The sequence below is a fragment of the Ictalurus furcatus genome, chromosome 10, assembly GCF_023375685.1.
Source record: "Ictalurus furcatus strain D&B chromosome 10, Billie_1.0, whole genome shotgun sequence".
NCBI classification, from domain to species: domain Eukaryota; kingdom Metazoa; phylum Chordata; class Actinopteri; order Siluriformes; family Ictaluridae; genus Ictalurus; species Ictalurus furcatus.
This window is the reverse complement of record NC_071264.1, coordinates 12,818,508-12,835,236: the sequence shown is the minus strand read 5'-3', so window position 1 is coordinate 12,835,236 and position 16,729 is coordinate 12,818,508. Positions and strand designations below refer to the sequence as shown.

The window sequence follows — 16,729 nt, the reverse complement described above, 5'->3', positions numbered from 1 at the left end:
CAACACTGTGATCGTGCTCTCACTCTCTCTCTCTGTATATGTTGAGTGTGTGTGTGTGTGTGTCAGGAGAGATGAATAAAACGTGATGGAGAGAGAGACAGATGGAGAGAAAGAGGGGGAATTTCTCTGCTGTCTTCCAGCAGCTGCCTCTACTCTCTGTTCTATCAGTCCACTATGTGTCACATGATGCAGAGCACGCTGTGTGTGTATGGGTGTGTGTGTGTGTGTGTGTGTGTGCGTGCATGTTTGAGCCCACGTTGGTATTTATTTTTGTGTTTGTGTGTCTGTGTGTGTGAGTATGTCTGTCTGTGCTGGCATCCACCACAGTGTGTGAGCATGCTCAGACGTGCTTATCTCTCACTGTGTGTGGGTGTGTGCGTGGGTGTGTGTGTGTGTGTGTGTGTGTGTCTAGAGTATAGCCAGTACGAAGGTGTGTAATGTGGATGCCTTTCACTGCTCTCTGCTCTCATTAGAGATGCAGGTGTGTGTGTGTGTGTGTGTGTGTGTGTGTGTGGTACAACAAATTGATTTGCCTTCTAACAGGACTTCCCCCCCTTTCTCTATTGCGTTGTTATTATTTCCATTTTCTCCATGTCTGCGTTTTTCTCTTTATTCTTTCTTTTCGATCGTTCTCTCTTCTTTTGTCCTCTTTCTCACCCTCTCTTTCATTTTCATTTCTCCTTTCTCTCCTTTCCCTCATGCATTTCTGCTTCACTCACTCCCTTCAGCTCACTTTTCCACATTCTTCCCCTCTTTTGCTTCTCTACATCATCTCCATTTTCTCCCTTTGCCCCGCTTTTCAATATTCTTCCGCTTCTTTTCCTTTTTCTCTCCCATCATCTTCTTTTCTCCATCTTATCTTCGACTCATTTTATTTTCTTTCTGTTCTTTTGCAAATGCAAAGAGAAGGAAAAAAAAAAGCAAGCGAACACGGGAAGGAGTGTGCTCGCATGGATAACTGATGAACTGGCACGTTCACACACGGACTCAAGTGTTCTGTTGGAAAGGGATGTTCAACGAGCAAATATGGGTGTGATGGTCAGGTGTCCACATACTTTTGGACATTACATAAGAACCAGTATAATGAGTAGTAACTCATTTTGTTTTTATACTATTCTCATGCTATGGCAGATTACCTGTTAAATATCAGTAATGTTGTAGAGTTAGTTGATGCTGCAAAAAAATAATTTTTTTAATAAATATATTTTGGTATATTCTATATATATAGGGCGCATGGTGGCTTAGGGGTTAGCACGTTCGCCTCACACCTCCAGGGTTGAGGGTTTGATTGCCACCGTGGCCCTGTGTGTGCAGAGTTTGCATGTTCTCCCCGTGCTGTGGGGGTTTCCTCCAGGTATTCTTGCTCTCCTTTATTCTTATTTTCTCCTACTTTTCGTTCTTTACCTCTCCGCTCTCCTCTTTTCTATCCTTTGCCCTGTCTTTCTGTCTCTCTTTCTCTTTCATTCTTACATGGGTCAACTCAAGAGGCATCTGGAAAGGTCACAATGGCACTGTGCAATGTGTTTATTTGTGAGTGTGTGTGTGAGAGAGAGAGAGAGAGAGAGAGAATGAGACATGGAACTCATTTGTGAATAATGAGTCTAAGAGCAGAAGTGATGTCACTATTCTGGAATGGGATGGAAATGTTTTACGTGAACAAGCTAGAGCAAATAAGAGACTCAATGGGAAGTAAGTGTGTGCGTATGTGTGTGTCTGTGTGTGTGTGTGTGTGTGGGAGGCAGCAGTTAGCACAATCAGTCTGTTTGTTTGATCAGAAGGAATTGAGTAACTGCATGTTCCCTGCAGTGTGTGTTTGCATGTGTGCACGTGTGTACTTACTGACTTACAAAGAGCTAACACTTGAGACTCCTTCCATAAATGTGAAATAAACGTCATACGTTTACACTTCATAGCATTTTCTTTGTTAAACAACAACACCTTTTAAAAATGCGTTATCATTAGGCTTAGATTGTGTGGAGCGTCAGCCATACAAGTCCCTGTATACGAGCTGTGACTATAGAAACAATAACTATTAAGGGGCGGTCACACTAGAGTTTCAGCATGCGGAATTTCCACCGACTTCCATTCATACACATGCGAATGCTGGAGGAAGGAAATACAAGCTTCATGCGAAGAACTTTCTCATTTCGCTGCGTTCACCAAAATTTCAAAGTTCGTGCGAATTCGCATCACGTGAAGACATGTGACCAATAGAAGATCGACACGTCACGGTGTGACCTCTTCAGAAAATCCAAGATTTAGGTGTCCCGATTATAGCGGTGTCGCACCATCCCGTTTTATGCCGTTTTATACAATACAACTTTAAAAGAATACAAAATCAACATCAAGAGAGAAGTTGCCTGGATTGCGGTGTCGCTGCATACAGGAACAGATGGTATACTTTAACATTGGCGTGTGACATCATATCTGATTGCCGATCGTATTCGCAGTGGTCTCTGAAGAAATTTTGCATGCTGAAAGTCTATTGTGTAGCCGGAGCTACTGTCTGAGCTGTGCGGTTATATAAAATTAAATTTTATTTAAATTAAATTAAAATTAAACTGAAGAATTTTACTGCACTGCCATATAATCACAAAAGCCCATTTTAACTTGAATTTGATTGATAAAAAAAATCATTTAGGCTAATATGTGCCACCTGGGCAGCTGTGTTTATGGTTCATATTATTCAGGTATTACTAAAAGAAAGGAAATACACACACACACATACACACATACAGGCCTTAATATTCACTTTTCTTGAAGTAAATTGACTTCAGTTAAAGGTTAGATTTCTGTCATTTACAGTTGCAATCAAAATGATTCAACCCCCATTGCAAATCAGGTTTATTGTCCAAATTTACAGCCTTTCAGCTGTTTGCGATGAACAAATCAAACAAAGGCAATTGAAATAGTTCAACACAACGAATGGTTCAAGTGGTTTCCCCAAATTCAACTGAAAATGCAACTTATAATGATTTCTCCAGTTTCATAATTATTCAACCCCTTCATGGCAAGCATCTTTAGTACTTAGTAGAGCACACTTTCACTGTTATGACCTGCTGTAAATGAGATGCATAGCCAGACACCAGATTCTGGCAGCATTCCTGAGTAATCGTAGCCTGTTCCTCATGAGCAATGGCCTCCAGTTCAGTAATATTCTTGGGTTTGCGTGCTGCAACCGTCTTCATCAAATCCCACCAGAGATTTTCTATGGGGTTCAAGTCACGTGACTGTGATGGCCCTGTAGAATCTTCCAGGACTTCTTCTGTGACCAAGCCTTGGTGGAATTTGTGGTGTGCTTGGGATCATTGTCCTGTTGGAAGGTCCAATGACGCCCGAGCTTCTGCTTCGTCACAGACGGCATGACGTTTTCTCCTAGGATTTCCTGATACTTCAGTGAGTCCCATCTTGCCTTCCACATGCTGCAGGTTTCCAGTGCCAGAGGATGCAAAGCAGCCCCAGAGCATCACCGAGCCTCCACCATGCTTGACTGTGGATAGAGTTCTTTCTTCGTTCTTGTTCCTCCAGACATACCGCTGATCCATCATGCCAAAACGTTCCAGAATCCCAAAACTCCTGTGGCTTATTTATATGATTTTGAGCCAATTTTTCTTGTGCTTTTGGGTCAGTAGTGGTGTACGTCTTGGAGTTCTGGCATGGAAACCTTCTGTGTCTTACTGTGCTCGCTTAAACCTCAGCGTCTGTTGCCACCATGTCTTGCTGCAGGTCTTTTGCAGTCACTCGAAGGTTTTTCATAACCCGCCTTCTCAGAAATCTGGTTGCAGGCGTTGATAGCTTCCTTTTTCTGCCCCGTCCAGGTATTTCATATTTTTTTTGTCCCCAGCCAGTTCAGGTATTTCATGTATTCCAGCTCAAGCACACCTGGTGTAACTAATGAAGCCCTCGCTTAGTTGCATCAGGTGTGCATGAGAAAACACCTGTTTTGCATATTTGTGTTGTTGTGAGGGATTCTATTTGGGGGTTGAATCATTTTGAAACTGGAGAAATCATTATAAGTTGTATTTTCAGTTGAATTTGGGGAAACCACTTGAAGCATTCATTGTGTTGAACTATTTCAACTGCTTTTGTTTGATTTGTTCATCACAAACAGCTGAAAGTCTGTACATTTTGACAATAAACCTGATTTGCAGTGGGGGTTGAATCATTTTGACTGCAACTGTATCACTCAATGTGTGAGTAAGCTAATTAACCAGTAAGAAAAGTTTCAATATTTTTCTTACCTGTCTTTGCCAAGGGTGCTGATCATTCTAGAGTGGACTACACTACTAAATTGCGTGGATATTGATTAACATAGTGTATAATGATAGGAATATTATATTAAGGAGCTGTGTCTATGGGTGTGTACAGAACAACTGAACATAACAGAAATCCAGCTGTAGATTAAAATCTGTAATGAGTAAACCAGCGACACTGAAAACATCCTGAGACGACATGAGGAAGAATCCTTACGAGGCGCCACAGTGTGTGTGTGTGTGTGTGTGTGTGTGAGTGAGAGAGGGAGAGAGAGAGAAGGTATAAAAGTTGTAATACTAATACTAATGTTAGTTATATGCTTAAAAACAAACACTCACTGTTTAGCTTGGCCTTGGGACTTTACTTGCCTTCAGAAGGAGTGTGTGTGTGTGTGTGATTCTGTGTATTTGTGTGTATATGTGTACACATCTTTGTCTCGGAGAACAGTGTAATGTTTTCCATCCTGGTTTAATTATGAGTGTGTGTGCACATGTGTCTTTTATGACTCTGTTTGTGTTTCACCCTGAAGACCTTCTTCACACGTGTGTGTGTGTGTGCGCGCGCGTGTGTCTGCGCTTTACTGCTCTCTTTTCCTCTCTCTCTCTCTCTGTTTTGTTTCCTCCTTTTCCCAAATGGAGGGGCCATCAATCAGAGAAAGAAGGATGGGGAGGGAGAGAGGGGGGAAGAGAGGCAGGAGGATGTTGGCTTCTCGCCAGGAAAGAGATGCTGGCTTTCTGCCCGGAGGAAAAGAGAGAGAGTGAAAAAAAGAGAAAGCGCACTAGACCGAGCCAACACCATGAGGAAGAGAGAGAGAGAGAGAATGAGGGAGAGTGCTGAATGATTGAGCAAGTGAGTCAGAATGAAAAGAGAGAGAGAGAGAGAAGAGCGTGATGGACGAGGGAAAGCAGAACTGAGGGAAAAGAGAAAATGAGGCCTTTATTGAATACCTCTGTGCCTGTGACCACAATCAGTGATTAGTGCTCCATCGGTAACAAATATTTGCCTTTCAGTGTTTGGAGAGTGAAAGGAGCTGCTCCATTAAAGTGGTGGGAGGGGGGGACAACTACAGGCGTGTGTGTGTGTGTGTGTATTCTGTTTTCTGTCTGATCGTTGTCCATGGCTCACTCCTATTTCCCTGCATGTCTTTATATTTCACCATCTTCCCGTCTCCTTTTTAATCTCTCTTTGCTTTTTTCCCCTGTTCTCCATCTCTCTCTTCCTCCAAATCTCTCACATACACACACACACACACACACACACACACACACAGATGGCAATTTTGAAGCATACCGTGAAGGGTTGGTTGGGACTATAATGCAAGGGCCATTAGGGGAACACTTTCTCAGCACAGAAAGAACGTCCATACATATTCATTTAACACACACACACGCACGCACACACACACACACACACACACACACACATATATATATATATATATATATATATATATATATATATATATATATATATATATATATATATATATATTGATTTTTGCATATTTGTGGCACTCACTAGTGAAAAGCAGGTGATAAGCAGGTCACTACTCTTTACCAACGCATTGTATGGGATTACAGACTGGTTTGGATGGGATTACGGACTGGTTTTGATGGGATTACGGACTGGTATGGATGGAACTACGGACTGGTTTGGATGGGATTACGGACTGGTATGGATGGAACTACGGACTGGTTTGGATGGGATTACGGACTGGTTTGGATGGGATTACGGACTGGTTTTGATTGCTTTATGGATTGATTAATGACTTTTGGAATGGATTTACTGAGTCATTTGGATGGGATTTCTGACTGGTTTGGATGGGTGAATCTGACTGGTTTTTAATACACTTACCGTCTGGATTGAATGTGTTTACTGGTTGGTGTCGATGGACGTGATCACCCATGTTTCTAGGTTCTTTAGCTAGTTTAGAGGTTTAAGATCTCTACGTTCACGGTTTTGTTTGCCTTATCCATTTTCAAAAGGTTTTTTATTGGTTTACGGTCTGGTTTTGATGCGTTCATTGCTTCATTTGAACGGAATTCCTGATTTGAAGAAGGGGTTTTCCTGCACGGGTTAAAACTCGAGACGTGATTTTTATCTAGTTTATCATGAAGGAATGAAACGTAGCATAAAGAGAGAGAGAGAGAGAGAGAGAGAGAGAGAGAGAGAGAATAATCTTCTTAACTAAAGAAACAGCCGTAAAACGGCAGGGCAGGAAGGGAAAAAAGAGAGATAGACAGAATTCCTGAGACATGACGAGAAATGCTTACCATTTAAGGTATCTCCCCCCCAATTTTCTTTTTAATTTAGTTGTGGACATCACCAGTCAGCTCTCCGCTGTCATACCACAGCTACCAACCAGGGTGGGTGAATCCTAACATGTGCTTCCTCTGAGACATGAAGCCACCAACTACATCTTGTCAAACTGCTGCTCGTGCTGTGTCACAGGGCAGCGTAACACGCTCAGAGGAAAGCGTTATCTGCCCTCTTCCACACACATGAACTCACAGACACTTGCGATTGCGATTAACAGAGGAGAGAGAGAGAGCGTATGCCATCCCTCATACCCAGAGAGCACAGCCAGTTTTGCATCCATGGATGGCTGTGGCATCTTCGGGATTTGAACTCCTGATCTCCAGACGATACGGCAAACGCTTTTCCATTGCACTACTCGTTCGAAATGTTTACAGAATTTCTAAGGAAGGCGAGAGCGCTCTGATCAGCATGACCTGCTATGTCACATGGCGGGGAAAAGAGACGTCCAAAGCCCAATTTTAGTATTTAATAATACCATGAATAGTACAGTAAAACAGCAGTAAAATCTATCCATCCATCTTCAATACCACTTGTCCTACACAGAGTCGCAGAGAGCCTGGAGCCTATCAGAGAGGACTCGGGGCACAAGGCAGGGGGGACACCCTGGAGGGCACAATCACACACACAGGGCACAATCACACACTCCGGACAATTTAGAGATGCCAATCAGCCTACAACACATGTCTGTGGACTGGGGGAAGAAACCCCTGAAGCACCGGGAGAACATGCAAGCTCTGTACACACAGAGTGGCGGCAGGAATCGAACCCGCAATTCTGGAGGTGCGAGGCAAACGTGCGAACCACTAAACCAGTTTGAACTTACCCACGTGCACCAGGTTGCTAGGTTTGCTCCTAAATTTCTGTATCGTGTTCTCTAGAAAGATGGGCTTGATGCAGGTGAAAGGGCCTTGATACAATTGATTTAATCCAGGGGTGTCCAGTCTTATTCAGAAAGGGCCGGTGTGGGTGCAGGTTTTCATTCCCACCAAGCAGGAGCCACACCTGATTCCACCTGTTTAATCAGTTGATCTTGGCTTTCAATAGACTCGAGTGTGGCTTCTGCTTGGTTGGAATGAAAACCTGCACCCACACCGACCCTTCCAGATAAGATTGGACACCCCTGATTTAATCAAATAATACTTTAATACTTAAATACCTAATTTAGTGAAAGGACTGATTTCTGCATTTGGTTTAATTACGCCTCCTATATCTTTGCATGCTGTTTTCTAGAAGCACGAATATGAAGTGGAGTAATCATCCGTTCAGTGTTTACTTTAGCTGTCAGGAATTCTTTTCAAATCATGAATTCTTTTACTTCTCCTCTCTGTCATCTCTCTCCTCTCTGTCGTTCCGTGATAGTCCTTGTCTCGTTATTTTCCTTCGATCGCAGTGCAGATCTGAAGGTACGATACGGCCTAATCTCTTGGTTGCTGCCCCGGTGTCTCCCGCTCAGTTACATGCTGGCACGGCGCCGAGAGCAGGCCGAACGAGGGGAATGTTTGCATACCAGAACACCACGCTTGACGGATGTGTTTGTACTGATGTGTTCATACTTGGTCAGGTTGAGCGCCGATGGTGGTAGTATCAGGTTGTGGAAACGTTTTGCGCGCACACGCACGCGTTCACATTCGCACCTGCTTGAGAGAGAATATGGAACATGACTCGCATGTACAGACATGCCTCTTCTACCACCATGAAATATCCTGGATTTGTGTAAGAAAGAGAGACAGGAATGGCGAGAGAGGAAGAGAGAGTGTGTGTGTGTGTGTGTGTGTGTGTGTGTGTGTGTGCGTGTGTGACATGTCTGTCAGAGCTCCATGTTGCAGGGCCTGTGAGGAACGAGAGAGAAGAGGTGGAGGGAGAAAAAAACGGATGAAAGGAAAATAATGGCTGTGTGGGAAGATGGTTAGAGCAAGAGAGCCCCTAAGAGGAGAAGTGAAAGAGGAGAGACGTGCAGAGCTGTAGAAGGATTGTGTGCGCGGGTGTGTGTGTGTGTGTGTGTGTGTGTGTGTGTGTGTGTGTTTTCGGTTAGCTCTCTTTCCCCGAGTGAATACATAATTAGCAAATGTTGCTGTGTGTGTGTGTGTGTGTGTGTGTGTGTGTGTTTGTTTGTGTGGTCCTGTGTGTATGTTCACATGTTCCTCTTCCAGGAGATTGAATCTATTCAGTCCCTTTACACTGAGAATACACTCTGTACGCGTATACTTCACATCAACACGTATGAATGAATAGCGTTTCAGATCATTCAACAACACAGATATGCTCAGTGGCTTCATTTCTCTTCCTCTCTCTCTCTCTCTCTCTCTCTCTCTTACATTCTTTTCATATTTTCTGGTATTGTTCGAATATTCACTGATTTAAGACACTTTTACAGAAATACTCTGTATATTTTAATACTTGGGCACTCAGTAGATAAATCTATTTAGAGATCTGCTTAATATTTATTATATAAAGTGCAGTGTTCTGTAACAGGCTTCATCCTCACTGTCCTTCTGGGAAGTTTGAGTTCAGAGGTCATGATTACGGTGTGGTGTGTGCTCAAGTTGTTTTGGTTAAAAAAAATTAAAGAAAAGAAAGGATGGCACTTGTAGATGGCTATTCCTCATCAATATCAGTCGTGCACAAAATAAAACTGTACTGCACTAAACAGTTACACTACAGTCTTACTGTCGGCTGTGGACATCACGCCCATATAGAGTTCTGCAGGGATGAGGTATTTTTGTAGGCCAACCCTGAAGTTAGCATCACCCTGGTTCCCCCAAGAGAGAAAAAGCCAATAGGATTTTTCCTTCTTTTTTTTTTTAGATTACTGAAGAAAAGGAGCTCTGTGACCAGCACAAATTTATGATTCTTACACGTTTTTGTTCATCAAGATAATCTTCACAAGTGAACACAACTTTTATGAATTTTGACACATAAATACAGTCATCAGAAATAAAAGTTGAGTTAGGCTATAAACGTACACCACGGTGTCATGACTTCAGCGTCACCAACACAAAGCTTTATAGCACTACAATGTGAAAAAAAAAAACATTGCAATTGGTGAAAACTACAAGTTGGAAAGTTAGAGTTGGATTAGTTTGTAGGAGTGCTAGTATAAACACAATGAGGCTGTAGTAGATGAGTTTTCCTGCTCGGCGTGATGACATTTATTGTCCCCGACAGCCTCCATAGTCCCATTTAGCTGCTTGTTAGCAACCGTCTTTTTCAAGGCAAAATCACAAGTGGGGTTATTACTAGTGTATTTTATGTGGTAAAATAAAACGTGAAAATATCTTGAGCTTGTGTTAACCACAGACCGTATTGCAGGCATTTAACCAAAACTCACTGACTTCAGGGGGATGGAGCCGGAAGTGCAAAAATGCTAACACTTTCATTTCCGGGTGTTAGGACTCATTTTTGCAGCACTCTATTGAGGGCGTCCATTTTGTTATTGACACGCCGATTTGTTATTACGACATTGTGGTGACATGCGAGTGTGCTCATTTCATAATTCCAATATTTCTGACAGGACATGATGGCAACTTGAGGTCTGGTGACTAGACCAGAGTCTTTTCCTCCTCCCTCCTCCTTCTTTTCCCTCATGCCGTGGCCCTGTTTTAGACGCAGGGCGTGACATTGTCTATTGTTCCACTTCTAAAAATATCTTATCATATTTGTCTCGAATATTTGCACAAGAATATTTCAGAAAGCTGTACGAATCACTGCTTACACAGTGCTTTGCATAAGTATTTGCCCCCTTGCACTTTTCCACATTGTGTAGTGTTACAGTCTGGAACTGAAGTAGATTTAACTGAGAGTATATGTCATGAATCTTCACAGTGAATCTACACAAAATATAGATACATTGCAATTATTATTATTATTATTATTATTATTATTATTATTAATATTATTATTTACAAATAAAACATGTAAAAGTTGTGTTTACATAAGTATTCACCCCCATTTCTCTGAAACCCCAACAGCCCCCCCCCCCCCCGCCAACACACACACACACACACACACACACACACACACACACACACACACACATCCTTGAATGGAGTTGTTCCTGGAATGTCCCAGAATTTGATAGGGAACATACTGTACCTAAACAAACAGCATCCTGAAAACCATGTGGAAATGTGGGGGCGAATACTTATGCACAGCACTGTATATCTTTTTGTAGCTATATAACTATTCAGCATGCTAACGAATGCATCAGTTCATTCAGTGGTTAAAAAAATATCCCATATTTTCATATATTTATACACATTTCCAATCTAACCGTTGTGTGTGTGTGTTTTTCTCACAGGCAGAGATTGTAAAGCGGCTCAGCGCTATCTGTGCTCAGATCATCCCTTTCCTCTCACAGGAGGTATGCTGACAATGATTGACGACTCATCTCTCTCTCTCTCTCGCTCTCGCTCTCGCTCTCGCTCTCGCTTGCTCTCGCTCTCGCACACTCCAATACATACACACATACACATACATACAGGCAGACTGTTTCATCATCCGTATTGAAGACAGCGCTCAAATTTCCTCTCAATTACACCTATTTCCAGCTGTGTCAGCGCGTTTTTCTGATGAGTTTCGTCTAAATAGCAGACATTTGTTTGTCATCACAGCACCGTAAAAGCAGCTATTATTTTTTATTCCAGAGAGAAGTCAGGTCATTAAACCGAGCACTGCTTGGCTAGAGGAACTGTGTCCCAGCAGCCCTCAGTGACTCACAGTGTTGGAAATGGTCTCATTATGCATAGTTGTTTGAAACTGTGCTTTTCTTTTGACTCGCGCTAGAAAAGATCTGACGTATGCGAATCTTCCAATAATTCACACACTTGCTGTCTTTTGTTATTTATTTATTTCTTTATTTAGATAAACTGCGTTTTTGTTCTTTTTCAAATATTTCTGGTTGCTTTTAGTTCAGCACCATCTGCATGAGGGAAGTTTTTCCTCTGTCCACTTAAACAGCGGTGATGAACTCTGGGTGCTTACACGACCGATGCGAACTGATAGTTTGGTGATAATTGTACAGTTCTAGTAACCAAACCGATTTACAGGAACTCAAAAAGAGTGATTAATATAACTGCTTATTAATTAGTTACCAGCTTCTGGCAGGAACATTTTCCTCTTGCTTCCTCTTTTCCTTCTTTAAAGGTTGGATTTGTTTTGATGTCGGTCTTGTTTTATTTATTGAGATTCCACAGCGATTTAAGAATATTAGGATTATGAATCTGTTAATGTAATATTTCTTTCATTAAGAGTTGCTTGGAAATCTAATAACATCACAGTCCTGTGGGAAAGGCTAAAAAAAAACCAGTGGAAATTGGAAGTTGCCAAATTGTCTTCTTTTTGTTGTTGTTGTTGTTGTTGTTGTTGTTCTGTCTTTCTACAAAAAAGTCAAAACAGTTCGTCATTTAGCTTCTCAACTTCTCAAGGTATATTTAATCGCTTGTCTTTTGGGTGGTTCAGAACAAAAACGGCAATGGAAACCCGTTGGATTGCGATCGTATCATTTCACACAGGCCAGATTTTTTGCCAAGTGATCCGAGAAGCCTCTCGAAGCCGTTTGACCCAGTGCAGCTGTCAGGAGTCGTACAGTTCACGACAAAGCCTTGTGCAATTTCATCAAAAACTCAAGCTATGACACAATATAATATGAGCCCAAATATAGCTGCATGAGGCAAAAAGTGAACCCGCTTTAACATTAGCACAGCTGGAGCTGGATCAGGAACGACGTGAACACAAATGACGCTGTAGGTCAAAACACGAGACCATTTAAAGCAGTGTGACAAAAACTGTGCCTGTTTTGGATCCAAAGACAGGAAAGGCCAGCATGACGTGGCGTGTTTTTTTTAAATAGGTGTATGAGTGTGTTAATAGGTGTATGAGTGTGTGTAGCGACAGGGTGTATCAATATGCTCATCTCCCCACCCTTATTTAATGTGTTTGCCATTTTGTAGTTTACATGTCTATGTTTGTTGTATATGTGATCATTTGGGATTGTTTGTGGTGTCTGTATTTCCTCTTTTGTTTGCTTTGTTGCTGTTTCCTCATCAGCTTGTGTATGTTTGGATCTTGATTCAGTGTTTACAGTCTCTGACCCTCTTTGTGTGTGTGTGCTGGTTGTTTTGTAGCACCAGCAGCAGGTGGTGCAGGCTGTGGAGCGGGCTAAGCAGGTGACCATGGCAGAACTCAACGCCATCATTGGGGTTAGTGACCTCTGACCTCCCACGTTGACTGTGTTTTCTTTACTGAATACAAACACATAAACAAACACTGACAGAAATGCAGGATTGATGAGTTAGTCTTATTGCTATATAATTATCTGGATGTAATTACACTACTATCAGAATCAACTGCAATATTTTATTTAACACTTTTTTTTTTGTTTTACTTAAAATTTAAAAATGACCTAATGATATAAATGAAAACATTTTACTATTCATAATTCTGGATACATCTAAAACTTTTTATGGCTTACTACATATGATGTGAAGTCTATGAAAATATATAGAGTATATACGCAGTACTGTATACGATGTAAAAACGCTTGGCACTGGGCTGGAATCCTAATGTGTGTGATTTGTACTTTTTTCTCGTTCGTATTATTCACCTGGGAAAATGAATGCACATTTAAGTATATCATTGGATCACTTTTTGTCACCTTTCGCGTGCTTTCTCAGCTATTTAATCCTTTAAAATTGGGGTGACAATGACACGTTTGGTTCATTTTCTGTTGTTATTATTTGGTTTCGCTGTTCTACGGCACAAATTGAATAGGACCAGACAACGAGACGGAACTGGAAATGTACTCACTGAAGCGTTTCATTCATTAGTGAGAAAGAGAACACTAGAAAAAAATCCCAGCAAACCTTTTGTAAATACAGTACAGCAAGAACTCTTCCAATTCAACTGATCACAAAGCAGGTGCTGCATAGTAAATACAGAACCACATAATGACTAAATAAAAAAAAAAGAAGAACGTTTTGAAAATGTCAGTATTTGGTGAACTATATCCAGCATTTCCTTTTTTGGGTTCTTTGGCCCAGACATCCAGAACACGTCAAACTTCTGCAGCACTCCAGCTCTGTCCTCTGGCACGCGTCTCACGCACCTGCAACCCATAACACAGCTTCACTTCCTGCAGTCGGCTTGAATTAGAGTTGAACTGTGTTCTCACTGCAATCAAGCTGCACTATGACTAACCTGAACGTGGACTGATGCCACCTTTTAGAAGCCGGTTGTTTTGATCCAGTGTGTTGCTGCCAAAACAAACCACAGTGAGGAGTTAAACACAGCAGGCGTCCATTCAAACAGACTAAGAGTGCTTTGACATTCACAGCAGTTTAGTCCGTTTGAATCGAACCCTGGTGTGTTTCCCCTCTTGGTACGGTTTGTGTAGGCAGGTCAGAATACTGCGATTGCACTCTGGATCGGACCGTTTGAGTGACGTGGTCTTGGTCCGGTTCCAGTCCAGCTCTAGTGTGATTTCATTGCAGTGAGAAAGCAATTTGACCCGACTTCTGGAAGTGACCCAAACATGCTGTGTATTATTGGCCTGGGCAACTTTTTCTGTAGCTGCTGTAGCTACTAAACCGAGCCGTGAGGCACAAACTGAGCCACAGGACAGAGCTAGACTGTAGAGCTGCAGACACGCCACATGTTCTGAATATTTCGGATACTAGTTACGCGGCCCCTCACACATCACTCTCTCCTCTCCAGTAATAGCTGGTATGTGTGTGCTGGGTGTTCTGGTGCACTATGGCTGCCTTCGCATCATCCAGGTGGATGCCACACACTAGTGGTGGTTTAGGAGACCCCCCCCGCCCCCCATACTATGTAAAGTGCTATATAAATGTAACTGTAACTAAGTAAAAAATTTTTACAAATATTTGGACTGATGAATAAAAGGAGAAAATAAATGCTCGTGGTGATACATAAAATGTTTTAAAGTACTTCTTTATATAAATATCTAATCATTTATTTAGCACCTGCTCCTTGGTCTCTGTGGTGATTTTTATGATTTTGTGCAAAGATTTGTTTCCCTTTTTTTCATTGCTGTATTTCAGACCATTGAATGAAAGAGTTGTTTTCAGCCCTACGTGCCACTCAGTGCTTTTTTTGGTTCATTTAATTATGTGCAGTGTGAAATTAAACCAAAACAAGTAGCAATTGAACCAAAAGTAATTTCACTCTGATTTGGTGTCAGGAAACAGACTAATGGGTGTAAAAGTGGCCTGAAATGTTGAATGTGAAACAGTGTCCGTAGGATGCATGTACATTTTCATACCTCAAGGAACAAAAATGTTCAGGAGAGATCAGAAACAGTTTTCACAGTTCGTAATATTCACTCTCCCCCCTCAGTCTCTCTCTCTCTCTCTCTCTCTCTCTCTCTCTCCCTTTCTCTCTCTCTCTGATTCTCTTGCTCTCTATTTCTCTCCGCTTTCCTTTTTCCTTTGTTATTGTGCTGTGTGAGCTCTCACAATGGAGCTTAAGTTGTGTAATATGATCAGAACTGAGAAAAACTGCTGGAGAGTCTCAACAACAGCTAATCATGTGCTGGACTACACACACACACACACACACACACACACACACACACACACACACTTGCAGCATACCAGCTGTAATTTAGCCTACGATAGAGCGAGCTCTCTTTCAGCTTGTGATTTTCTCTTTCTTTCTTTTCTTCCGTCTTCTTTTACTGTCTTTCTATATCTGTCCATGTAACTGTCTGTCTGTCTGTCTCTCTCTCTCTCTCTCTCTTTCTTTCTCTTTCTCTGCTCCACCTCTGATTATGGAACAGCAGCAGCAGCTCCAGCACCTGTCTCACCACACCCCGGGCATCCCACTAACCCCTCACCCATCAGGTCTGGCACTGGGGGGCGCCTCGGGCCTGTTGGCTCTCACCGGGGCGCTCGGCGTCTCCGCTCACCTGAGCAACAAGGACGAACGCAACCACCTGGATGCCGAGCACCTTCGAGGTACTGCAACACACACATGCCTTCACACTGTCAGTCAATACTGACAGCACTGCCGTAACATAGCGGGTCAGTCAGGACGTGTTTCATGTCCGATGTTTGTTTCTTTAGTTTTGCACTGGAGCTATGAGGCAAATGAAGCTCTACACTGGTAGTTTATCTCACACAGAATGTGCCTTAACCCACTTTCAGTTCTTCATTCATGTCATACAAACTTGTTGCTGTAATTTAATGCACAAACATTCACCTTTTCCCCTTAATGCAGTTCGGTATAAATTCATCCCATAGTCCCGGCTCCAAATATCTGAAGTTATGAAGATGATAATGTAGTTCCAATCTGAACTTTGGAAAACTCATTACTGTTTCAAACAGTTGTTTATTTAGGATGAAATAGTAATTAATGATGTTTTAATGATGTACTTGAAACAAGAAAGTTTGACCGTATAAGCAGAGGCCATGCTCTGCGATCTGTTTTCTGGAGTGAACATGATACAAACCCTCCTAGTACAATTTAACTAGCCAATCAACATCCAGGTTAATCAATATCTTTATTCAAACCTACATGCTGTTTATTGTAGAAAACCCTCATTAATACCTGAACAGCATTCATCATTTTGGGTTGATTTATTTCACTTTGGTCGTACTTTATGTTGAAACAGACTTTGTAGTCGATCTCAGTGAGCTAGCCTTCATTTAACCTGCATTTAGGAGTGTTTTCAACTCAACCTGAAAAATACTGGGTGGATTTTATTCATAGTGGAAGAAATGAAAAACACTCTGGAGCCCCAAACCAAGAGCTTTTGGCCAGCCTTCCCTTTCTGGTCTCAGGATTTGTTGTGTTTATCGAGGAATGTTAATCACCCCGTGCTGTCAGTGGGTCTGAGGTCACTTCTGCAATCACGTACAGTTCCCAAACGACCAGGATGCTGTCAGTAAAATTAAACATGGGCCGTTCAGCATGGCACAGCTTCTAAATGCGGTGTGATAGGCGTAAACTGTACTCTGTGATAGGCGTAGACTGTGGTTAGTCCCACCAGCTGCACAGAGAGCACATGCGCTGCTTGTGCAATGTTCAGGTAGTATGTGACAAACTAGAATACAACAAACATACTGATCCAGCCATATGTAAATTACACAAGGTGAGCATGATTAAGTGTGTCTTTAGCTTGGCCACAGCCAGCAGTGAG

The 16,729-nt window shown here is 42.1% G+C and overlaps 1 protein-coding gene across 1 annotated transcript in view; it reads left to right on the top strand.

The window, feature by feature from the left end:
• Positions 1-16,729, top strand: part of tle2b (TLE family member 2, transcriptional corepressor b) — an 86,002-nt gene that overhangs the window by 47,176 nt on the left and 22,097 nt on the right. Inside the window, exons 9-11 of the mRNA XM_053635449.1 lie at positions 10,871-10,933; positions 12,696-12,770; positions 15,368-15,545. Coding sequence (XP_053491424.1) covers positions 10,871-10,933; positions 12,696-12,770; positions 15,368-15,545 — 316 coding nt within the window. The remainder of the gene's footprint in view (positions 1-10,870; positions 10,934-12,695; positions 12,771-15,367; positions 15,546-16,729) is intronic.